Source organism: Salmo salar, chromosome ssa04 (assembly GCF_905237065.1).
Source record: "Salmo salar chromosome ssa04, Ssal_v3.1, whole genome shotgun sequence".
Lineage (NCBI taxonomy): Eukaryota > Metazoa > Chordata > Actinopteri > Salmoniformes > Salmonidae > Salmo > Salmo salar.
Window position 1 is genome coordinate 37,345,974 of NC_059445.1, and position 26,041 is coordinate 37,372,014.

Consider the following 26,041-nt stretch of genomic DNA (forward strand, 5'->3'; position numbering starts at 1 on the left):
TTTATTTCACAATTCAAGAAAATAAGATTGACCTTCATCCTTGTGTAATATACTGTATATGACACCATTCACTGTACCATTTAATTCTTTGCAGTAACCTAGTAGTATTTTAGTAGTATTTTATTAGGATCCAATTAGCTACAGCCAAAGATGCAGCTACTCTTCCTGGGGTCCACACAAAACTTAAAATAATACATAATACTAACAGACAATGATAGCCGAAGGACAGAATCACATACATTTTAAATAAGAATACACACTTTCATATTCTTATGCCTTAGCAATTCATGCAACATGTACTCCTAACAAAGGCTACACTGCAGTCTTCCATTTTGTAGCAGTTGCTTACTGTTACAATTGCAGGTCCTGATCCTAATCTCTCAGAACCAGTTTTTCTGTAAACACTAGCAAGAATCTCACAACATTAGGAACCACCCGTGTCGTTGATTCTGCCATTTGACGTCAACGCTATTCATAATATTAATGTGATTCATAGTTGCTACTGAATGCAAGTGCAACGAAAACGACAATGGAAATGCTACTTAAACGTTCAATCTGCCTGTGACTCAATCATACTGAGAGGAACTGAGGAGAAAAGATGAGAGCTTCAGCTTGCAGGGCATCATGCATAGAGAATGATAATAGAGTAGGTAACTGATGGATAAGAGTGTGACTGTGTGTCAGACAAATCTGACTCATGGCGAGATGATGAATGAGTGGAAGAGGAGCAAATACTAAAACCAAGATGATTTGCTTTGAATTTGTGACTCAAGAGAACATTTCTTGTTACAATAGAGTAGAGTTTATTGGCAAGAGAAAAGCAAAGAGATTACAGGTGCAATGAAACACAAATGTCTCAGCAGTATCTATTGTATGATATCATGAGAATAAGCCCCCTTTTCTCCTTGTATGATATAGATGTAGGATCTTAATTTGAATCGGTTTGCTACAGTGGGAACATAATCCTGTTGCGACAGGAAATGTGAATTATTATATGGATTATAATTAATGGACATTTTTGTAGTGGTTGATACATTTTTTATAAGTGAAAATCAAGTCTGAAATTTCAAAGTGGAAATTAGAAACTTCAGAACACTTTTTTACATTTCAAATATACTACAAGTTGCGCATTTCCTGCATGGCAGGAATGTTCTTCTGTAACATGGTGATCAAATTAAGATCCTACATCTGCATTATCCTCTCGCTCAATGCATTAGCAGCAATACAGCTTGGAACTGACCACAGCTGGAGCGGACTGGATCTTCAAACTGGACTAACATGCACTATTAGGGCACTCCGCTCTCACTCTAGGAGCATCAGGCCACGAGACTGAGAGGTAGTATGACCGCTAGGATTACCTTGACAACACCCTCTCCTCTTAGCAGCCCAGGTATTTGTATTGCAGCAAATAAGCAATGAGGCCAAAAAGGTATAATAACTAATGCAGTTGGTAGGGTTGCTATAGTTGTCATTCGGTTTTACTCAGGATTGCTTTATCTTAAGATTGACAGGATTCCAAGATAATGTGCAATCTTCTTTGAGTGTCTATCATATAGAGACGTTTAAAAGGAATTTGTGCTGGACTGCATTGTGTAAACTGTAGCAATACATCTTAGTTTTGTCACTCTGACAGACTGGTTAAGCCTCTGTCCCATTTTACAGGACAGTTAATAACAAAGATTGCCCCCTTGGTTGATAATAGACACAGACCAGAGGAATGCAGGCTTTTGTGCTGGGAGAGGGAGAGGACACTTAAGCTACTAATCCTTGAGTAACGGTCCTCTGAGAGGGTAAAAGGAGTCGTGATTTGAAATTTGAAACTCTTTCAGAAAGCTATTTTCACTCCGAACACAAATCCCAATTGAGAGACTATATGTTGTATTCTCCTCACACAAACATGCATGATGTCAAACATGATCCTCTGATGATGATTAATGAACCCCAGCTTGACTCTGACTGTATTTCCCTTGATATTATTCACTAACAATCCCTGAGTATTTCATTGATTCAGACATATCCTGGAGTGCATTGTACAAATTAGGAAAATGCATGTGTCTGAGTGACAAAGGTTGATCCCCCTGGGCACTCCACCACTCAGTCTAAATGTATACATGGCTATGCCTCTTACAGCTTCCAGATGGTCCTACTGTAAACTGTAAAACAAACTTTCCCTGTGGATTTACACCATTATTCTGGCAGTTGCCAGTTAAATACTGTCATTTTGATTTACAGCAGGGATGCTGTAACATGTTTACAGTAAGAAAAACTGTGCTGTATTATACAATACTGCATAATACTGTAAACGAGCCAACAGTAATCATTACAGCAACACAGCTATAGGATATTATATAATGAAGTAATTTGCTGGCAATTCTGATGCCAATATAATACTGTAAATGTACAGTACAGCATGTTATTGTAATCTGTTTTACAGTACCAATACTCTTACTGTGTTTTTTTTTACGGTAATTGAAATGAATGAATTAATGGTTGAATTAATGAATTAAATTCATTGAGGGAAGGCAGGTTTGTATTTAACTGTAATTGCATGGGATTGGTGCAAGCAGGTTGGCTGCTAGTGTTTTATATACACTATATATAAAAAGTATGTGGACAACCCTTCAAAATAGTGGATTCGGCTATTTCAGCCACACCCTTTGCTGACAGGTGTATAAAATCGAGCACACAGCCATGCAATCTCCATAGACAAACATTGGCAATAAAATGGCCTTACTGTGACTTTCAACGTAGCACCGTCATTTTATTTAACCTTAATTTAAACATTTTATTTAACCTTTATTTAACTATGCAAGTCAGTTAAGAACAAAGTCTTTTTTACATTGACGGCCTGCCAAAAGGCAAAAGGCCTCCTGTGGGGAGGGGTGCTGGGTATTTTTTTAAATAAAATAATAGGACAAAACACACATCACAACAAGAGAGACAACACTACATAGAGACCTAAAACAACAACATAGCATGGCAGCAACACATGACAACACAGCATTGTAGCAACACAACATGACAACAACATGGTAGCAACACAACATGGCAGCAGCACAAAACATGGTATCAGCACAAAATATGGTACAAACATTATTGGGCACAAACAACAGCACAAAGGGCAAGAAAGTAGAGACAACAATACATCACGCAAAGAAGTCACAACTGTCAGTAAGAGTGTCCATGATTGAGTCTTTGAATGAAAAGATGGAGATAAAACTGTCCAGTTAGAGTGTTTGTTGCAGCTCGTTCCACTCGCTTGCTGCAGCGAACTGAAAAAAGGAGTGACCCAGGGATGTGTGCGCTTTGGGGACCTTTAACCTGTTATGGCTAGGGGGCAGTATTTTCACGGCTGGATAAAAAACGTACCCGATTTAATCTGGTTACTACTCCTGCCCAGTAACTAGAATATGCATATAAATATTGGCTTTGGATAGAAAACACCCTAAAGTTTCTAAAACTGTTTGAATGGTGTCTGTGAGTATAACAGAACTCATTTGGCAGGCAAAAACCTGAGAAGATTTCATGCAGGAAGTGGCCTGTCTGACAAGGTGTCGTTCTTCTTGTCTCTGTTTATTGAAGAGTGAGGATCTTAGCTGTACCGTGACACTTCCCACGGCTGCCATAGGCTCTCAGAAGGCGGCAAAATGCTGAATCGTGGCTTTGCAGGCTGTGGCTGAAAAAAAGTAGCTCGTTTGGGTAGTGGCTGGTTACAGTACTGTGAGACTCAGGCTCGTGCCCGCGTCGACCGAAAGCTTTGTTTACTTTCCTCTGTTTAGCTAAATGGACATTCCCGGTCGGAATATTATCGCTTTTTTATGAGAAAAATGGCATAAAAATGGATTTTAAACAGCGGTTGACATGCTTCGAAGTACGGTAATGGAATATTTAGATTTTTTTGTCACGTATTGCGCCATGCGCACGACCCTGATTTACCATTTCGGATAGTGTCTGGGACGCACGAACAAAACGCCGCTATTCGGATATAACGATGGATTATTTTGGACCAAACCAACATTTGTTATTGAAGTAGCAGTCCTGGGAGTGCATTCTGACGAAGACAACAAAAGGTAATCAAACTTTTATAATAGTAAATCTGATATTGGTGAGTGCTAAACTTGCCGGGTGTCTAAATAGCTAGCCCGTGATGGCTGGGCTATGTACTTAGAATATTGCAAAATGTGCTTTCACCAAAAAGCTATTTTAAAATCGGACATATCGAGTGCATAGAGGAGTTCTGTATCTATAATTCTTAAAATAATTGTTATGCTTTTTGTGAACGTTTATCGTGAGTAATTTAGTAAATTGTTAGCAAATTCACCGGAAGTTTGCTAGTTCTGAACGTCACATGCTAATGTAAAAAGCAGTTTTTTGATATAAATATGAACTTGATTGAACAAAACATGCATGTATTGTATAACATAATGTCCTAGGTGTGTCATCTGATGAAGATCATCAAAGGTTAGTGCTGCATTTAGCTGTCTTCTGGGTTTTTGTGACATTATATGCTAGCTTGAAAAATGGGTGTCTGATTATTTCTGGCTTGGTACTCTGCTGACATAATCTAATGTTTTGCTTTCGCTGTAAAGCCTTTTTGAAATCGGACAGTGTGGTTAGATAAAGGAGAGTCTTGTCTTTAAAATGCTGTGAAATAGTCATATGTTTGAAAAATTGTTTTTGTATTTTTGAGGAATTTGTCATTCGCGCCACGCCTATCATTGGATATTGGAGCAGGTGTTCCGCTAGCGGAACGTCTAGATGTAAGAGGTTAACAGAATGTGACTGGCAGAACGGGTGTTGTATGTGGAGGATGATGGCTGCAGTAGGTATCTCAGATAGGGGGCAGTGAGGTCTAAAAGGGTTTTATAAATAAGCATCAACCAGTGGGTCTTGTGACCGGTATAATGAGATGACCAGTTTCTCTGTAATCTAGCATGGGTAGAATGGTCATCTGAAACAGGGTTAGACTGGCAGCTCGGGTTAAAGAGGAGTGATTACGATAGAGTAAACCAAGTCTGGATTTAACCTTAGCCTGCAGTTTTGATATGTGCTGAGAGAAGGACAGTGTACCGTCTAGCCATACTCCCAAGTACATGAATGAGGTGACTACCGCAAGTTCTAAACCCTCAGAGGTAGTAATCACACCGGTGGGGAGAGGGGCATTCTTCTTGCCAAACCACATGACCTTTGTTTTGGAGGTGTTCTGAACAAGTTAAGGGCAGAGAAAGCTAGCTGGACACAAAGAAAGCTTTTTTGTAAAGACTTTAATACAATATCCAGGGAGGAGCCAGCTGAGTATAAGACTATCATCTGCATATAAATGGATGAGAGAGCGTCCTATTGCCTGAGCTATGTTGTTGATGTAAATTGAAAGAGCGTGGGGCCTAGGATCTAGCCTTGGGGTACTCCCTTGGTGACCGGCAGTGGCTGAGACAGCAGATGTTCTGACTTTATACACTGCCCTCTTTGAGAGAGGTAGTTAGCAAACAAGGCCAAAGACCCCTCATAGACATCAATACTCCCACAGGAATGGAATGGTCTACCGTATCAAAAGCTTTGGCCAAGTCAATAAAAATATCATCACAACATTGCTTAGAATCAAGGGCAATGGTGACACCATTCAGGACCTTTAAGGTTGCAGTGACACATCCATAACCTGAGCGGAAACCAGATTGCAAATAGGATAGAATGGCACCTTTCCAACAAGTCAGTTCGTCAAATTTCTGTCCTGCTAATAGTCATCTCCATGTACTCAGTGTATGCTGACACCCCCTACTGTATAGGAGCAACATTGCACTAATAGTCATTTACAACATCATAACCATTGTATTCTCCAGCTGCCTGAGCATGACCCAGGGGAATCAAAGGTTTAGGTGAATTGTCATACAGTGGGGGGGAAAGTATTTGATCCCCTGCTGATTTTGTACGTTTGCCCACTTATAAAGAAATGATCAGTCTATAATTTTAATGGTAGGTTTATTTGAACAGTGAGAGACAGAATAACAACAAAAAAATCCTGAAAAACGCAAGTCAAAAATGTTATAAAGTGATTTGCATTTTAATGAGAGAAATAAGTATTTGACCCCTCTGCAAAACATGACTTAGTACTTGGTGGCAAAACCCTTGTTGGCAATCACAGAGGTCAGACGTTTCTTGCAGTTGGCCACCAGGTTTGCACACATCTCAGGAGGGATTTTGTCCCACTCCTCTTTGCAGATCTTCTCCAAGTCATTAAGGTTTCGAGGCTGACATTTGGCAACTCGAACCTTCAGCTCCCTCCACAGATTTTCTATGGGATTAAGGTCTGGAGACTGGCTAGGCCACTCCAGGACCTTAATGTGCTTCTTCTTGAGCCACTCCTTTGTTGCCTTGGCCGTGTGTTTTGGGTCATTGTCATGCTGGAATACCCATCCACGACCCATTTTCAATGCCCTGGCTGAGGGAAGGATGTTCTCACCCAAGATTTGACGGTACATGGCTCCGTCCATTGTCCCTTTGATGCGGTGAAGTTGTCCTGTCCCCTTAGCAGAAAAACACCCCCAAAGCATAATGTTTCTACCTCCATGTTTGACAGTGGAGATGGTGTTCTTGGGGTCATAGGCAGCATTCCTCCTCCTCCAAACACGGTGAGTTGAGTTGATGCCAAAGAGCCCCATTTTGGTCTCATCTGACCACAACACTTTCACCCAGTTGTCCTCTGAATCATTCAGATGTTCATTGGCAAACTTCAAACGGGCATGTATATTTCAGTCCTTCACGGCGTAGTGTGTTACCAATTGTTTTCTTGCTGACTATGGTCCCAGCTTCCTTGAGATCATTGACAAGATCCTCCCGTGTAGTTCTGGGCTGGTTCCTCACCATTCTCATGATCATTGCAACCCCACGAGGTGAGATCTTGCATGGAGCCCCAGGCCGAGGGATATTGACATTTCTTTTGTGTTTCTTCCATTTGTGAATAATCACACCAAATGTTGTCACCTTCTCACCAAGCTGCTTGGCGATGGTCTTGTAGCCCATTCCAGCTTTGTGTAGGTCTACAATCTTGTCCCTGACATCCTTGGAGAGCTCTTTGGTCTTGGCCATGGTGGAGAGTTTGGAATCTGATTGATTGATTGCTTCTGTGGACAGGTGTCTTTTTTACAGGTAACAAGCTGTGGTTACGAGCACTCCCTTTAAGAGTGTGCTCCTAATCTCAGCTCGTTACCTGTATAAAAGACACCTGGGAGCCAGAACTCTTTCAGATTGAGAGGGGGTCAAATACTTATTTCCCTCATTAAAATGCAAATCAATTTATAACATTTTTGACATGCGTTTTTCTGGATATTTTTGTTGTTATTCTGTCTCTCACTGTTCAAATAAACCTACCATTAAAATTATAGACTGATCATTTCTTTATCAGTGGGCAAACGTACAAAATCAGCAGGGGATCAAATACTTTTTTCCCCCACTGTATGTTATGGCATTCATCATTTCAAAAAATTGTCTTCAAGACTTATGTATGTCTTATCTTTTAAGATGGTGCTGTAGTGGATAGCGGCTGTTTTACATTTTATCTTGCGGGTTTCTCCTCTGGAAAACTAAGATGTGAAGAGTGTGTCTCTTTGTTAACAGCAGCTGATGCGTGATATTTAACGTTAATGAAGTCTCAAGCTTTTGCTCACCTGAGTTAGAATACCTCATGATAATCTATATTTAGCTGTCTATTTACCACCACAAACAGATGCTGGCACTAAGACCACACTCAACAAGCTGTATAGGGCCATAAGCAAACTAGAAAATGCACATCCAGAGGCGGCATTTGTTGCCGGTGATTTAATGCAGCTAAACTGAAATCCGTTTTACCTAATTCTTACCAGCATGTCACCTGCGCAACTAGAGGCGACAAAAATCTTGATCACCTTTACACCACACACAGTAACGCAAACAAAGCTCTACATCACCCTCCCTTTAGCAAATCTGACCATAACGCTATCCTCCTGATTCCTGCTTACAACCAAAACTGAAATAGGAAGTAATAGTGACGTGCTCAATACGGAAGTGGTCCAATGAAATGGATGCTAAGTTACAGAACTGTTTCACTAGCACAGACTGGAATATGTTCTGAATTTAATCCGATAACATTGAGGAGTATACCACATCAGTCACTGGCTTCATCAATAAGTGCATCAACGACGTCGTCCCCACAGTGACCATACGTACATATAGCAACCAGAAGCCCTGGATTACAGGAAACATCCACACTGAGCTGCAGCTTTCAAGGAGTGAGACACTAATCCGGACGCTTATAAGAAATCCCGCTACGACCTCCGACAAGCCATCAAGCAGGCAAAGCTTCAATACAGGTTCCTACTACACCGGCTCTGACGCTCATTAGATGCTGCAGGGCTTGCAAACATTCACTATCAGCCCCGAGCTGCTTCCCGGACTATCTGCATTGACCTCCCCTTTGCACTAACTCTTTTGATTCATCACATATGCTGCTGCTACTGCTCATTATTTATCATGTTGCCTAGTCACTTTACCCCTACCTATATGTACATACAGTATATACCTCAATATTTCTTACTGCTGGACATTGACTCAGTATTGGTACCCCGTGTATATAGCAAAGTTATTGTAACTCATTGTGTATTTATTCCTTGTGTTATCTTTCTTTTATTTGTCTATTTTTCTCTCTTCATTGTTGGGAAGAAATGTGATTTGATTTGTAAGGAAAAGACAAAACAATATTTTGGAGGAACACGGAGGAGGAAGAAGGATGAGGGGTTGGAGGATAGTGGGCAGAGACCAGAGAAAGGCAGCAGATGAAGAGCTCTGGGCTTCCCGTGTGGCAGGTGGTGGGGAGGATAATCCAGGTAAATTCTTTAATGCATGGAGTTAGGCACAGAAAGGACAAGGGAGGGGTGGGGGCCAATGGGGTTGGGGGAAAGGTGTGCAAAACAGGGAGGGCTAATTGTAGCCTGGTAATCCTTCCCTGGCCCCTACCTACTCCTCCTCCTGAGGGAAATCTTCAAAAAAGCCAGGGTGGACGACTCCACCCTGGCTCTGGACGCTTCAAACGGATGTAAGGGGTACCGAGGAGATACCTTTAGGCCTATTTACTGGGTACCTGGACAACACTGTGCTCACCTCTGAAGATTCACCATATAATGAGGATTTACCCTCTTACCTGTCCTTTTTTCCCACCATCTGAAGCACATCATTCAACATGGGAGAAGTTCAAAAGGTAATTCCGCTACCTTCTGCTGCCGATCTTTGAGTTTGATGGAAATGTACATCTTGATGAGTCCTAAAGGGTTATTCAGGGACAAATTGTTTTCTCTTTTCAATAATTAACTGTCGATTTGACACAATCTCAGCTAATAAAATGCCTAGTAGTCTCTTACAAGCTTCCTAATTGCTTTTTTTCTGTGTCTGTTTGCAATATCCTCTTCTATCTTGTTTTTCTCAGGGGTTTTTCTCAGTCCTACAGAAATTAAAAGGAACCACAGAACAGGAACTTCGTATAGTCCTTCTGGGTCTAGACAACGCTGGCAAAACAACGCTGCTAAAACAGCTTTCATCCGAGGATGTCAACACCATTACTCCTACACAGGTCAGATCCATTCCTGGCATGCTCTGAACTTACATAAGCAGGCCCACTGTAGTTTTGTAATGACAACTCTGTGACCCAGCTCCATGGCAGGATATTACACTTCCTTCCTCAGGTTGTTGCTGAAGGCTTACACGGAATGACACTTACTCAATGGAAGCCGGATGTCAGATCTTTTTTTAACCTGCTGATTCAAAATCGGATCTTTGATCATATCAATGTCTTCTACCAAGCTATAATCATTCTTGGATCTCTAAATGGGTGACATTTGAGAAAACAATGGCATATTAACCTAATTGTCACTCCACTGGTAGCAAGTAAAGCCGCTCATCCCTTCTAGCAGTTCAAATAGATGCAAAGAATTGTCACACTTCATGTCAGACATGAAAAGGGAGATAAATGGCCTGATCCCAGATCAATAAATCAAATGTATTTTAATGGTCCTTTTTTTTACAGCAGCAGTTGTCACAAAGTTCTTTACAAATACCCAGCCTAAAACCCCAAAGAGCAAGCAATGCAGATGAAGATGCACAGTGTCTTGGAAAAAGTCCCTAGAAGGCAGGAACCTAGGAAGAAACCTAGAAAGAATAGTCTCCGAGGTATGACCACTGGCCAGTCCCCTTCTGGCTGTACCGATGACTTCACAAGGGTCAGGTCACTCCAGAGGGTTATACTACAAAGCAGGATCAAAGAGTCACTTGCCTAAATATTCTGAAATAAGTTCTTTTTTTTTGAAAGATGAGCTTGAAATGGGTATGGTCTAATTAACTCAACAACCAAAAACACATGGCTAACTCATTGTCCTGCTTTGTAGTATATCCCTCTGACCAAGAGCTAAGGGGCTTTGGAAATAAACAAGTAGTATCATCAAATATCGACACGTTGTCTATTCAAGTTCATCATAGTAGTGTTGTATGATTTAGTTTGGTTTTTCATATGTTCAAAGGCAATCACAGACAGTGCTTGTTTTATGCAGACTTTGCACAAAATAGCACATTAAGCTAGACTAAGAATAGAGACCAGGCTGTGACTTTAATCCAGGGGTTGAAGATTACTTAACCATTAAGGCAGAGGGTGTGACACACATTTTGTAAGGCCTAGCTAAAAACAGAGGGTCTAGGTTTATTATCAATGTACATGTCTATCTTGTAATGTCAGAATGTTATAAACAAATGCTTATTTAGAGACACAAGTAGCCTACAAGATTAAGGCAGTGTTCTGCTGAACTGTGTTACCTCCAAATTCTGCTCCTCCATTGATCCCAAAGGGCTTCAACATTAAGAGTCTCACATCTCACGGAATGAAACTGAACGTGTGGGACATTGGAGGACAGAGGAAGATTCGACCCTTCTGGAAGAAATATTTGGAAAACACAGATTTGTTGGTGTGTAAATTCTGTTAGCAGATTTCTCACTTTGTCCTATTATACAGTGGCTTCAGAAAGTATTCACACCCCTTGAATTTTTCCACATTTTGCTGTGTTAAAACCTGAATTTAAAATTGATTAAATTGAGATTTTGTGTCACTGGTCTACACACAATACCCCATAATGTCAAGGTGGATTTACGTTTTTAGAAATTTTTACAAATTAATGAAAATGAAAAGCTGAAATGTCTTGAGTCAATAAGTATTCAACCCCTTTGCTATGGCAAGCCAAAGAAATTCAGGAGTAAAAATGTGCTTAACACGTCACATAATAAGAGCGGTGAATTCCAAACACGGATTCAACCACAAAGACAAGGGAGGTTTTCCAATGCCTTGCAAAGAAGAACACATATTGGTTAAAAAAAAATAAGAAAAAAAATCATCACTACAAAGATACAGGTATCCTTCCTAACTCAGTTGCCAGAGAGAAAGGAAACTACTCAGGGATTTTACCATGAGGCCATTGGGGATTTTAAAACAGTTAGAGTTTAATGGTTGTGGTATGAGAAAACTGAGGATGAATCCACAACATTGTAGTTACTCCACACTACTAACCTAGATGACAGAGTGAAAAGAAGGAAGCCTGTACAGAATAAAAATATTCCAAAACATGAAACCTGTTTGCAATAACATACTAAAGTACATTTTCAAAAAATGTGGCAAACGAATTAACTTTATGTCCTGAATACAAAATGTTATGTCTGGTGCAAATCCAACACAACACATCACTGTGTACCACTCTTCATATTTTCAAGCACTGTGGTGGCTGCATCATGTTATGGGTATGCTGGTCATCGGCAAGAACTAGGGAGTTTCTCTGGATAAAAAGATTGAGTTAAGTACTGGCACAATACTAAAGGAAAACCTGGTTCCGTCTGCTTTCCAACAAACACTGGGAGAAAATCCCCTTGCGGACAAGAACCTAAAACACAAGGTCAAATATACACTGGAGTTGCTTACCAAGAGGACAAACAATGTTCCTGAGTGGCCTAGTTACAGTTTTGACTTAAATCGGAATGACAACCTATGGCAAGACTTGAAAATGGCAACGATCAACAACCAATTTGATAGAGCTTGAGGAATAAAAAAAAATGATGTGCAAATATTGTCCAATCTAGGTGTGCAAAGCTCTTAGAGACTTCAGCTGGAAACACTGCCAAAAGTGAGTCTAACATGTATTGACTCAGTGGTGTAATATTTCTGTATTTCATTTTCAATTCATTTGCAAAAATGTCTAAAAACATGTTTTCACTTTGTCATTAAGGGTTATTGTTTGTAGATGGGTGAGAACATTTTTTATTTTTTTTAAACCATTTTGAATTCAGGCTGTAACAACAAAATGTGGAATAAGTCAAGGGGTATGAATACTTTGTGAAGGCACTGTATCTGCAACATGCTTCAGAGAGTAAAATAGAAGCCATTTACTACAGTCAGGTTTAGACTACAGCCTGTTTTATTGCTTGGGCATTAGTTTACTTCAATCTCAATAAAAGTGAGATACCAAATAGAGAATCAATCATATGTGTTACAAGATGATAAATGACCCGCCTATTTCCTCTTTCCTCCAGATATATGTCATAGATAGTGCAGACAAGAAGCGGTTTGAAGAAACTGGACTGGTGAGGCCAACTGAAATAGCAGTCATTCTCTATTCCAAACATTGTCTTGTAAATCTTTAATGTTAACAGTAAGCCTTGTATTATAACAGTGGATACGCAAACCAGTAATTGCTGACAACACGGAGATGTAGTCCACACACTATGCTCCTCTCTGAAATAACACTGCTGACCCCTCAGGAGCTGTCAGAACTGATCGTTGACGAGAACCTGAAGGGGGTTCCAGTGCTCATCTTTGCCAACAAGCAGGACCTGGCCACGGCCTCGCCTGCCAGCGAAATTGCAGAGGGCTTGAACCTGCACACGTACCGCGACCGGGCGTGGCAGATCCAGGCCTGCTCCGCTTTCTCTGGAGAGGGAGTACAGGTAGGCCACAACATCTCTGAAAATAGGACAGATCATGTCAGTTACCATTTAATGAAGTTAGAGGGACACCATATCACAATATAAAATAACTGTACTGTACAATCCACTGGGACTTACAAGACATATGAAAGGCAACATCAAGTGCCAATTCAGTGGACTCAGTGGGTGTTCATGTTCTGTTCCTCCTCATGTAGTTAAAGGGGAGTGCTGTGCGTACTCCAGCAAACGTCCTCTTCTCACTATTCATGTAGTAAAATAATTGGAGCCCACAGGAGAATAAGTTATTCTCTGTTATCCACCATATCATTAGTAGGATCTTTTCAGAACCTATAACTGGGTTTCACATAGTGTGCAGCATATTATGTCATTACAGTTTACAGCAGGGTTGTCAGGGCAACATCTCAGTAGGGGTGAAAATGAAGAGCTGAAACAAACTATTGGAATGCTTTGCCTCATCGTCGTAACACAACATGAAAGCCGTGTAAAGCTCCAGATTAGCATCTGCCCGAGTACTGTCCTAGAGGATCAGGAGGTCAGACCCCAACATAAGACCTGACTATATGTCCAATGAAATACGTAACACTGTAGCTGCAATATACTGTACATCTACGACAGGTATATGCTGTAATTACTTTGTAATTTTTTTTAAATGTCATGTGTAATCTTTTTGTTCTCACAGGACGGCATGAACTGGATTTCCGACACCATTGTGAATAGGAAGAAAGCTGACTAAACCCTGAATATCCAACATGCTGCTTTGTACGCACATACTTTTGTGTGTTTCATGAAAACTCTGTACAAATGTTAACACCCAATGCAATGGTGACAGGTTTTATAGATGAAGCCATCTCTCTGAGGATGACCCAAAACATTTGAGATCTTTCTGGCTTCTCAAATCCAGCCACAGGAAAATGGACTGAAGGAGGGGGTCACAATAGAAACCATCAACAAGAGAATAAAACACATATTCTCCCGGTCCCATGAAGGGTTAATGCTCTGGAATGATACTTTCTTTGATATAAGTCTATGGAGAAAAAACTATTCTGGAAGAGCACAAGTACTCCAAGGGACAGAGCATTTTATGGGCAAATAGTCCCACAAAAACTTTAGTAGAACATCTCTACTTTTAAGCATATTTTAGGAAAAATTCATACATTTTGTAGTTTGTGTGGTTTCATTGTTTATACATTATTTGTTTATCGCGTGAATTGAGACTGTGATACAACATAAATATTGAATTGGCAAAATCTGCTCAGACGTATGCATGCTTTGTTTGTACCATCAATTAAAGCAATAGGCAAGCACTCTTCCATCCTGTTTGTCACTGCTGTCAGACAGTAAGTCAGTGCTGCCCCACAGTGGGGGACTGTCATCATTACACCTGTGCCAGGAATAGTAAACTCACAAAAAACAATCCATGGTCTGTGTCAAATACATTGTAAGTAAATGTATATTCCTGTCGCACACACGATGAGGGCTCAGCGAACAACTGAACGAGAAGTATCTGTATCGCTATAGACTATGCTAATTCAATTCAAATCTGGACCGAAGCCGGTTCCACTGCTTTTTTTCCATTCTTCCCCTCTTATCAGGGACTGATTTAGACCTGGGATAACAACTGGGTGCAACTAATTATCAGGTAGAACAGAAAACCAGCAGTAGTCTAAACCTCGTAGAGTAAGATTTGAATATCCCTGGACTATGGTGTCACTTCAGAGTTGATGTCAGCAGCTGGATCGTGTTTTTATTATCAGTGATAATTTGTAAGTCGCTCTGGATAAGAGCGTCTGCTAAATGACTAAAATGTAAAAAAAAATATGGATGGATGACAGCTAAATCCTATCTCATTAGTCCCTGTGAGGAGTACAGCACACTCTGACGACCACTCACTAAAATAAGCCTGTGTTCTAAAGTGGGTGGCCCGACTGTCAGAACCCTGTCTTTCACCAGCAAAGGAAGCTCTGCCTTGAATAGAGAGACATACTCAGACCCTTTGCTATGACACTCGGAATTGAGCTCAGATACATCCTGTTTCCATTGATCATCCTTGGGATGTTTCTAAAACTTGAGTGTCAACTTGTGGTAAATTCAATTGATTGGACATGATTTGGAAAGGCACACACCTGTCTATATAAGGTCCCCCAGTTTAGGGTGCATGTCAGAGCAAAAACTAAGCCATGAGGTCAAAGGAATTGTCTGTAGAGCTCTGAGACAGGATTGTGCCAAAGCACAGGTCTGGGGAAGGGTACCAAAAAAATTCTGCAGCATTGAAGGTCCCCAAGAACACAGTGGCCAACATTCTTAAATGGAAGAAGTTTGGAACCACCAAAACTCTTACTAGAGTTGGCCCGGCAAAACTGAGCAATCGGAGGAGAAGGGCCTTGGTCAGGGAGGTGACCAAGAACCCGATGGTCACTCTGACAGAGCTCCAGAGTTCCTCTATAGAGATGGGAGAACCTTCCAGAAGGACAACCAGCTCTGCAGCACTCCACCAATCAGGCGTTAATGGTAAAGTGGCCAGACGGAAGCCACTCCTCAGTAAAAGGCACATGACAGCCCACTTGGAGTTTGCCAAAAGGCGTCTAAAGGACTCTCAGACAACGAGAAACAAGAGTCTCTGGTCTGATGAAACCAAGATTGAACTTGTAGGCCTGAATGCCAAGCGTCACGTCTGGAGGAAACCTGGCACCATCCCTACGGTGAAGCATGGTGGTGGCAGCATCATGCTGTGGGGATGTTTTTCAGTGGCAGGGACTGGGAGACTAGTCAGGATCGAGGGCAAAGATGAACGGAGCAAAGTAGACGAGAGAGCCTTGATGAAAATATGCTCCACCAGAGCGCTCAGGACCTCAGACTGGAGCCAGAGCCCTAACCTGAACCCGAACAGAACAGTAGGCTGTAACATAACACAATGTGGAAAAGGTGAAGGGGTCTGAATAGTTTCCGAAGGCACTGTGTGTGTGTGTGTGCGTATATAAACTCAGCAAAAAAAGAAACATCCTCTCACTCACTTTCAGCAAACTTAACATGTGTAAATATTTGTATGAACATAACATTCAACAACTGATACATAAACTGAACAAGTTCCACAGACATGTGACTGACAAATTGAATAATGTGTCCCTGAACAAAGGGGGGGGGGGTCAAAATCAAAAGTAACAGTCAGTAGCTGGTGTGGCCACCAGCTGCATTAAGTACTGCAGTGCATCTCCTCCTCATGGACTGCACCAGATTTCCCAGTTCTTTCTATGAGATGTTACCCCACTCTTCCACCAAGGCACCTGCAAGTTCCCGGACATTTCTGGGCGGAATGGCCCTAGCCCTCATCCACCGAGAGGTCCCAGACGTGCTCAATGGGATTGAGATCCGGGCTCTTCGCTGGCCATGGCAGAACACTGACTTTCCTGTCTTGCAGGAAATCACACACAGAACGAGCTGCATGGCTGGTGGCATTGTCATGCTGGAGGGTCATGTCAGGATGAGCCTGCAGGAAGGGTACCACATGAGTGAGAAGGATGTCTTCCCTGTAACGCACAGCGTTGAGATTGCCTGCAATGACAACAAGCTCAGTCCGATGATGCTGTGACACACCGCACCAGACCCTGACGGACACTCCACCTCTAAATCGATCCCGCTCCAGAGTACAGGCCTCGGTATAAAGCTCATTCCTTCAACGATAAACGCGAATCCGACCATCACCCCTGGTGAGACAAAACCGCGACTCGTCAGTGAAGTGCACTTTTTGCCAGTCCTGTCTGGTCCAGCGACGGTGGGTTTGTGCCCATAGGCGACGTCTGGTGAGGACCTGCCTTACAACAGGCCTACAAGCCCTCAGTCCAGCCTCTCTCAGCCTATTGCGCACAGTCTGAGCACTGATGGAGGGATTGTGCATTCCTGGTGTAACTCAGGCAGTTGTTGTTGCCATCCCGTACCTGTCCCACAGGTGTGACGTTCGGATGTACCGATCCTGTGCAGGTGTTGTTACATATGGTCTGTCACTGCGAGGACGATCAGCTGTCTGTCCTGTCTCCCTGTAGCGCTGTCTTAGGCGTCTCATAGTACGAACATTGCAATTTATTTCCTTTGGCCACATCTGCAGTCCTCATGCCTCCTTGCAGCATGCCTAAGGCACATTCACACAGATGAGCAGGGACCATGGGCATCTTTCTTTTTGTGTTTTTCAGTCAGTAGAAAGGCCTCTTTAGTGTCCTAAGTTTTCATAACTGATCTTAATTGCCTACCGTCTGTAAGCTGTTAGTGTCTTAACGACCGTTCCACAGGTGCATGTTCATTAATTGTTTATGGTTTATTGAACAAGCATGAGAAAGTGTTTAATTAAACCTTTTACAATGAAGATCTGTGAAGTTATTTGGATTTTTACTAATTATCTTTGAAAGACAAGGTCCTGAAAAAGGGATGTTGTGTGTGTGTAATGTGTGTGTGTGTATAAATATACACACACACACACTCCGGCTCCGACATTGCTCGTCCTAATATTTATATATTTCTTAATTCCATTCTTTTACTTTTAGATGTGTATATGGTTGTGAATTGTTAGATATTACTGCACTGTTGGAGCTCGGAACACAAGCATTTCGCTACACCAGCAATAACATTTGCTAAATATGTGTATGCAACAGATACAATTTTATTAGAAAAAAGCAATCAGATAAAGGATCGGAGAACTGCACTGTCTTTGGAAAAGTTTCTTACACCAACATTAAGTGAGTTATCCGGATATGGATATCTGGAGGTAGTTCTGGAATTCTAAGACATTCAGACGAGTATGTGTTCTGTTGGTTAGTCTCATGTTATCACTGAACAACTCCTGTTCTATATAGTGACATCCTGGTTTCGCTGTGACTAATTTACTCGTAATATCTCTGGATTTGTACTTGTTGCTATGCTGTATTGTTATGCAGTAACAAAACTATAACATAAGAACACACGCTTACTGCGACTATTTCTACCTGCCATACTCTCTAACCGCAGGGTGTAATCCTACTGACAAGGATGATGCAGGCACAACTCTGTGACATGGCCAGTTAAATAAAGGTTAAAAAAATAAATAAAGAGGAAACACCTGGTCCAGGAAGTGCGCATGGAGACACAAGAAGGTATGGCAACCACCACAGTCCACTGAGGGAATCATGACGGGCTACTGAAAAAGAAAGCCACATTGCATTTCATTAGAGAATTCGATCATCTTTGGGTTCAATCCTATTTGATTAGAAAAAGTTAATATATTCCATATCTACTGGGGCATAGAAATGTCTTTTGACTTGATTGTAGTAATCAAACACATTCTTGAAGTAATCATCCTCGTTGATGATCTGAAAAAAAGTACAACGTGCCAGTCTCAGACACTGTTACAAACAGTGAGAGGCTAGCTACATGATTAGTGTCTGCAATTCAGTCATGCACTGTTAGAGCCAGTCAGTCATATTCTATGGAACACAGAAGACAAACGGAACTTTGAACGTTGGCTGTAGGCCTACGTGTAGGGGGGAAAAACCCGCTCCAGCTTGGGCAGTGGCTTTGTTCACAAGGTAAAAAAGTCCCTACAATCAAGTCAAAAGACAATCAAGTCTGTGTTTCTCTCTAGCATGGGATTGTATGTACATTTTATAACTACACCATCTACTGTATCTGCCTTTGTGTGTTCTCTTGTCTGTGTTAGAGCACTTCGACCTGGGGAAGGTGATCGGCGTTCCTAAGGATGTGATGGAGGAGCTCAGCCTGCTGTCTAGCAGAGGTTCTAACAATCCACCTCAAAGGTTACTCTGGTTCTCTGAAAGAAGTTCCTCGTGTGACGTTCAATGACACTGTGATCCCCAAGCTCTACGTCTCCCCATGGCAAGACCAGCTGCTGTCTGCCATCTCTGCCTGTCTCCCTTAGCTGCCTCAGAAAATCACCCCATCCAACTACAGTTGCTTCAACACGTGAGCCCCAGCTACTGCCTCAGTAGCTGCCCTCAACACACACACACCTTCAGTTCATTCTAAGAGTCTCAGTCAAAGAAAGTTCTAGGAGTCTGGTTTCCTTCTTGGCCGGCTTCTGAAACCACTATGCTGTCTGCTTGTGAATCCAGAATTTGGCGCAGGCTCACACACCAGTCTGGGCCACTGAGTAAAGCTTATATTTTAACATGCCGAAGTAAACACACACACACACACACAAAAAAAAAAAAAAAAACAGTCAAGACCGATTTATATCTAGACACAACGGGAAATGACTAATCAAAACCGGTCATCTGTCTTGTCACTCAACTTTGAGATCTCTTCACACCATGCTACCATGACCCACACACTAGAGGGCTTTTGAGAAGAGGGCAAATTTAATATGGTTATACTTACTAATTCAAATCCTGACACCCATTTATTTCTGTAAGGGCCCCAATGCCATTTGGAGGGACAGCAGGTAGTGTGTGGATGTTCCCCCTGCCTGGGTTTGAGCTTCTGTAGGCCCGTGCTGAGCCTAGTCTGACCTGGGAGAGCATGTGTGACCAGCGCAACTTCAACTGCACCCCCAGGAGCCGGGCCACCCAATACTCTGATAAAATTAAGACTTCATACCATGACCGCTTTAGAATTTAGATGACAAATGATTTGCAGAGGACTTATCTTTGTACTCTTCCATACATAAACTGGGAGTCCAAATAGTGGATAGTTACTGTGTTTCTTGAGATATTGTTGGCTCCCTGTCTTTTTCTGCCTCAACTAACGATATCAAGAATGCCTTAAACCAGATAATTATTTATCAAGGACAGAACTTTGTAAACTATGTACATAACTTTTCAAATGAAAGGATAATATTCATGAAGCTAAAATGTGACAAGCATACATTTCACAGTTCTATTAAAACAAAGACATTTACAATTCTACGGAGACATGGACAACTTCATCAATCTTTAGATAATAGTGCCACCACATGGAAGTAAATGGTCTTAACAACTGGAGTTTCTTAAGACCGTTAAAGCTGTAATACTTGATGAAATTGCCATGGCCGTTTGGGATATTACACCAACAAAAAATACAGCAAACAATGAACACTTTACCCCCCTTTGACACTGTTGCACACACGATAGAGCAGAATATGTACTGCATTAAAAAAATTGCCACGGTGCTCACCTCCATTTCATCAACAACAAAATAAATAAAGGAGCCGTTTGCCCTAATGAGGACTCCATCTTTAACGTCTGACAATCCTGCACAAAATGCATGATATACAGAATAATTTTGTACAAATGGAAATAGTTTGACATTTCTTGTATAAGAAATGTTTTGTACAATATGCACATTTTACAAACATAAACCTCCCTCCTTTCAAATATACAAGCCATCCGAGTTAGAACCAGGGGTTGGAAAATAAATCATTTTACAATCGTTTCGTTTTGAACAGAACCATTATTGTTTTCATCCCGTTTCACTGTTCTGACCAGCAAAATAAAGTGCTGAACCAGTTCGAACATATAGCTCCTTCATATTCCTTTTTAAACCTCTGAAATATACATTTTTGTTTACATTTAGCTCAATGTTAAATGACTTCACCAATCAGTGCGGCTAGAGCAGCTTGCTGTGGAGCGGGTAAGCGACTTAATCTGTATAGGAAAGTTGTTAAGAGCAAATAGTATTTTGCCGTAACAGCATGGTTTAATCATAATGAAAGACAAACACACACACTGTGTGTAGGGCGTGAAATGGAACAGAAAATTTCAGGTTGAGGAGAGAGAATGGAGGAAGCTTGCCTTGAAGCCCTGGGCATCTTGTTATGACATGCATTGTCTGAATTAGGCCCACAGAAGTATACCTACGGAGGATCGGCTTCTATGGAGAAACTTTGAATGTCATTGAACTTCCGAGTTGGTTTAATGTTGGACCAGATCAAATATTAGTTAACAAGCTTGTGTGTGCAGAGCAGAACTAGAATTAAAAACACATCTTACCTTTTTGTAGGTAATAAATCCAATGTGAGGTGTGAAAACAATAGTATCCCTTAACTATAATTGAAAAAGTCAATTCATTCTTTAAATAAACATCTCTCCCTAATTTCTAAATTATGCGGGTAACGTCGTCAGTAGGCTACAGTAACCTATGCTTCAGAGGGGAGGGGCAAATAGCCAACACACACACCCACTGGCAAAGATTTCCAGCTGGAAGGCAGATGCTGGAATAAGTTTGAGTGACAGAGAGGGCTTGCATAGGTGCTCCGTTGCGATTTTTGTGGACTGTTCCAGAACACTATAGATCACGTTTTCAGTTCGGGTTCTTTTCCTCAAATAATTTATTTTCGGTTCTGCTCCCTGAACCGGTTCCAACCCTTGGTTAGAACATAGGTTGAAATGGAGGAAGGTTTAAGGAACCATTAAAAATTACACTGTTCAGAACTCCCTTTTCCTAACCAGCGAGACCTTGCTGGTGCACAAACAGAGGTTATCCTCTATATAACGCTTAGAACATGGATCTCACATCAGTGAAATGTGCCTACAGTTACTGTGCCTGGTTTGTTTATAGGGTGGAATTGGTAATTTGGTAAGGAATTGGTATAAGACTAAATCAAAATGTCATTAAAAACAGCAGGGTCTAGGAGCCTCCGTGACGACTGGCGTGTGCACCCATGCGCTGTGGATCCTGGGAGGGGTAGTGGACATGGCCAGGAGGCCTCATCCCCATGGGATGGGGTATCGCCATGGGGTCCATGGAGTGGAACATAGGTGGGCCAAAGCCTGTAGGGATGGAAACACCACAAGTTATAAGTGCTGCTGATCTGCTTTGGAGGTTAAACAAAGAGTCTTACACAGAGAGATTGAGTACATTAGGACTCAGGATAATAAAACACTTCTTTCAAATGTGGTCCTCTATAGGGGGGAAAGTATGGGAAAAGGTGGGAGGAGAATTCATGGGACTCTTGTTTACCTGGAGGGGGCATAGCCACGCCGGGGGGTGGGGGTAGACTGATGTTCATGACAGGAGGGGCTGAGTTGGGGCCCAGGTTGAAATAGTTGGTAGGGGCATCTTCATCCACAGGTGGCAGAGGTAGCGCTGCAGGTCAGAGACAAAGGGTGAGTATTGACAATCACATTATTGGAAGTGTATGGTCAAATGTGAGAGTTTTACTGCTAAAAGATAAAAGTGTAGCTCTCGTGTGTCCCGTGCTTATACATTTGTTTCTGGTATCTGTATTAGCACTTTGTGACAACTACTAAGGTTAAAAAGTCTTTATAAAATAAATGTAATTAATTGCCCTCACCTCCAGGCAGTCCAGGTACCGGCTCCAGCTTCATCCCCATCTCTGTCACCCCTTCCCTCTCCCTTCCCTCCTTCCCCCGCGCTCCCTGGGACCTGTGACAGGACACATATCAATCAATTAATGTCACACTGTGGGAATTTATACTGGGTTGAAAATGCACAGCTTGTAATATCTATGATAACAGAGCAATCAGTCAACAGACGAATGGGCACCTGCTGGCATAGCCATCTGTCACTAGTATTACAAACCACAGGTGATAGTGTATGAGATTGTCATATCAGAGGGTGGGACTTTACCTGCCCCACTTGACGTTGAGTCTGCGACCTTTGATAATGAGCTTGTTGAAGGATTTCTCAGCAGCCAACTCTGCAGCCTGACGGGTGGCAAACTGGATGAAGGCACACTGCTGCCTCTGAACGATGGTGGTGGTCCGGATCTCCCCAAACTGGTAGAAATGGTTCCTGTTGGGAGGCACGCGGTTAGAGCACCCAACCATTGTAAACATTCAGCAAAGCACACGTGTCAAAATTTCATATGCTTCATTTGGAGTAAAATGTACTACATTAATTCCCGAGCAGGCACTCACCTGAGCTCTGAATCAGTGATGGAGTCTCCGAGCCCCCCCACATACAGTGTAGTGATGGACTTGTCCTCTGGCGTATCCAGTCTAGGCATGGTGGAGGCCCTCTTCAGCAGCTTGTCAGCCACAGGGTCGTTGATACCATAGTAACGGTCCTTAATGTTCTGGTCTGCCAGGGGATCGTCAGGATCAGTTGGCTTCTCATGCCTGGAGTTCAGTAGTTCATAGTTAATGAGAGTTAAAGCAAAACATATGTCAACATCCTTGGAAACAATCTTATCTTGGACAAAGTTGATAATCAGACCTTAAGTTTACTTTTTCCATTGGCTCATAAGTCAACAGCTGCCTGATGTTTAACACGTGTGTCAAGACTCTCTTTCCACCTTTGGTTTCATGATGTTGACAGTTGCTCACCTGTAGGGACACTCTTCTCCTCTCTTACATTCTCCCTTCACCCAGAAGGAGCAGATGTGTGGTCTGTTCCTCTTGTAGTAAGGCGTGGTGCGGGCTAGCTTCAACAGCATGTCACTAGAGCTGGGGGCCTTACCCAGGAGACCCACTGGCCGTGTACCATCAGAGTTCCCTATCTGCGGTCAGGAAAGAGCTACCGTCAAGAGGGTGCATTTTGGTTCCATTAAAACTAAAGCCCCACCGATATTGGTATTTTGGGTCTGATAACGATTCTGATTTTTGGGGAGACAACTTACTGTTACATCTGCCGAGGAAATTAAAAGGCAAGATTTTTACACACCAAGTTCTCATAAATTGTCAACCAAAAGAGCAATTGTAGAAGACAAAGGTTTCAAATGTTGAATTATTACATTGTGACAGTAATGACACATCATGAATGGTCACAAGTGTTCAGATCTGTTTCCGGTTCTGGTGGGATCCATGGAAACGCATGGCATTTTCATGGCTTTCTTTTGCAAATTACTATGAATTAATGAACTTATTTCTTAAAACTTGGCAATACTAAACAAAATATTAAGGTGTGGGACATTTATTGTGTGACAAGAAATAACTAGCAGGTCTATTTCGCTCCTGCAGCTAGAATTTGTCCGTCCACAATTAAACTGTGGGAAGATGGCGTCTCTCAGCACCAGACAATAGAAAGAGCTGTCCGCTACTATACAAGAGATTGTTTGTGAGGAGATCACCTCTGCCCTCGACTTACAATTCAAACCCATAAATGAATCATTGGCAGTGCTCACTGCTAAAGTGGATACCTATTCAACAAGTACTCAGATAAGCATGATATTTCCTATCGGGAAAAGGCCAATATTGGCTGATAATATCGGTGAAACTATATATTTGCCGGCCTCTAATTAAAACCAGGGTGTTCGATTTGACAGGAAACCTCATGAAGAATGAAATAATGATGAATGACCTGGCCACGAAGGTACACATCTCAGACAAGAGGACCAAAGAGCAGATATTTTTGGGTGGTACTCAAATCAGTGAGTAAACATTGTCTGGAATCTTTCCAAGGGAAAATGAGAAGGGTCAAAGGGTGCTATCTGAACCTTCTTGGCATGAACATACTGTAAGGATATTTACGAAGCAAGCCAAGTTATATGACAGAATGTAAACGTAGATCTGTCTGATAACATTAACGACACAATTAGAGGTTTACTCACGGGACTCAGATCTTAATGTTAGGAATGACTTTTGATCTTAAATAAGGGAAAATACATCACCTCTCTTTCCATGTTCTGAGTGTAGTATTCCTTGTTCACGTCGGATTTTGGCACGTCGTCCTTGATTGACAGCCCAGTGTCTCGGACCTGTATTGGCAAGCCTAGATGGAGTAATGCCAATTTAGACAACAGCCACACTGAACGTGTCTGAAGTGCAATATCTCTCTTTTATACCCGTACAACTATGTGTATATTCATGTGTATATTCATTCTGGTAACAGGCATAACCTGGCCAGAGGATGAGTGTTCCAAAAACTGTCTTTGTTGACTCACCATACTCTAGATCCAGCAGGCACGTCTGACAGACATTCTTCATCTTACTGCACGTCTGGCACACCTCTGTCTTTTTGAATCGCATGCGGGTCCCAGGACACCATCGGAACACTGTGAAGGGCCTGGCACATATCTAAGCAGGACATAGCGGTAGCAGGGTGTCAGTCTGTTTAGATTGCAGTTTCATACTCTGTACTTTAGTATGGTTCTTTAACTCCAGTGTTGGAGAGCTGATGTATGTGTAGGCTCTCTTTCTAGCCTGGCAGTAGCTCATACAAATACATCAGCTAGTCATAGATTGTACACCCAGTATCTCCTCAGAACCTAAGTTGGAGAACTCTGCTATGAGTAAACAGTGACTGATTATCCAACTAAGAATGAATTAACTTAATTTCTTACCTTACACTCCTTGCCATATTTCTCCTTGGTCTATCAAATAGAAACAGTGTGATACAGGGCGAGTTTTTATAAATAACCATAACTAGAAGAACATGCAAATCAAAATAACATGTTTCAGCCACAGAGATATGGTTTCATATGAAATTTAGCATAAAATTGTTAACAGTTAACTCCTACAGAACAATAACCAAAAGACAATTGATTAAACTTACCATTCGAATATAAGGATTCTCTCCAAGACATGTCTGGCAGAGAATAGGAAAATCCTGTGCAAGGGAAGATTAGTACATTACAGTAACAAACAAAACAATTAACGTCAGCTAGCAAACTTACTAAGGTTGGCTGGAACCAATTTTTGTTCACGTTTAGTTAGCTACGTAGCTGTGAATGTTTTTGTTTTATTTTGCTAGCGCAACGACTTAGTAAACTAGCTAGAAACCATATCTGATTTGCACTGTTATTATTGGGCGATTCCATGCCAGTTAGGTATTAGCTAGCTAAGCGAGCTCAAATGACAATACTTGTCTAATACAATGCTACCACCGCTTATTGACACAGTCAATGTCACGGAATAACAATTACAAATGACATATTCCTTTCAAATAATTCTGATTAACTGAAAATGTCATTTCAAACATACCGCGTCTTCCCAATTTTGTCTGTTGTAAATATTAGCTCCTAAAGATGTCGCCATTTTCAAAAAGTTTGCTTCCCAGCATGCAATGCAGCAAAAAGCATCTCACGTGATCAGACCAAAAACACGCACACGCGTCCACACACACGCGCTAATAAAAGTCTATAACTATTATTTCACAGTCGAAACAACATCTTCAACAATTATTT

General features: G+C 41.7%; 2 protein-coding genes across 2 annotated transcripts; one reads left to right on the forward strand and one right to left on the reverse strand.

Annotated features, from left to right (window-relative positions):
* The first annotated feature begins 8,991 nt into the window (after positions 1 to 8,991).
* Positions 8,992 to 14,246, forward strand: LOC106602926 (ADP-ribosylation factor-like protein 3). The gene is made up of 6 exons (XM_014195940.2): positions 8,992 to 9,226; positions 9,452 to 9,595; positions 10,860 to 10,976; positions 12,586 to 12,636; positions 12,814 to 12,999; positions 13,679 to 14,246. Exons 1-6 carry the CDS (start codon positions 9,209 to 9,211, stop codon positions 13,730 to 13,732), a joined length of 570 nt encoding a protein of 189 aa, XP_014051415.1. The 5' UTR covers positions 8,992 to 9,208; the 3' UTR covers positions 13,733 to 14,246.
* Positions 14,247 to 19,739: 5,493 nt separating this feature from the next.
* LOC106602925 (pre-mRNA-splicing factor RBM22) lies at positions 19,740 to 25,940 on the reverse strand. Its single transcript, XM_014195939.2, has 11 exons — positions 25,839 to 25,940; positions 25,411 to 25,464; positions 25,199 to 25,228; positions 24,800 to 24,932; positions 24,527 to 24,627; positions 23,244 to 23,416; positions 22,836 to 23,036; positions 22,546 to 22,710; positions 22,250 to 22,341; positions 21,916 to 22,041; positions 19,740 to 21,725 (listed from the first exon to the last, which is right to left on the reverse strand). The coding sequence occupies exons 1-11, from the start codon at positions 25,890 to 25,892 to the stop codon at positions 21,583 to 21,585; spliced, it is 1,272 nt and encodes a 423-aa protein (XP_014051414.1). The 5' UTR covers positions 25,893 to 25,940; the 3' UTR covers positions 19,740 to 21,582.
* Between the last annotated feature and the right edge of the window lie 101 nt (positions 25,941 to 26,041).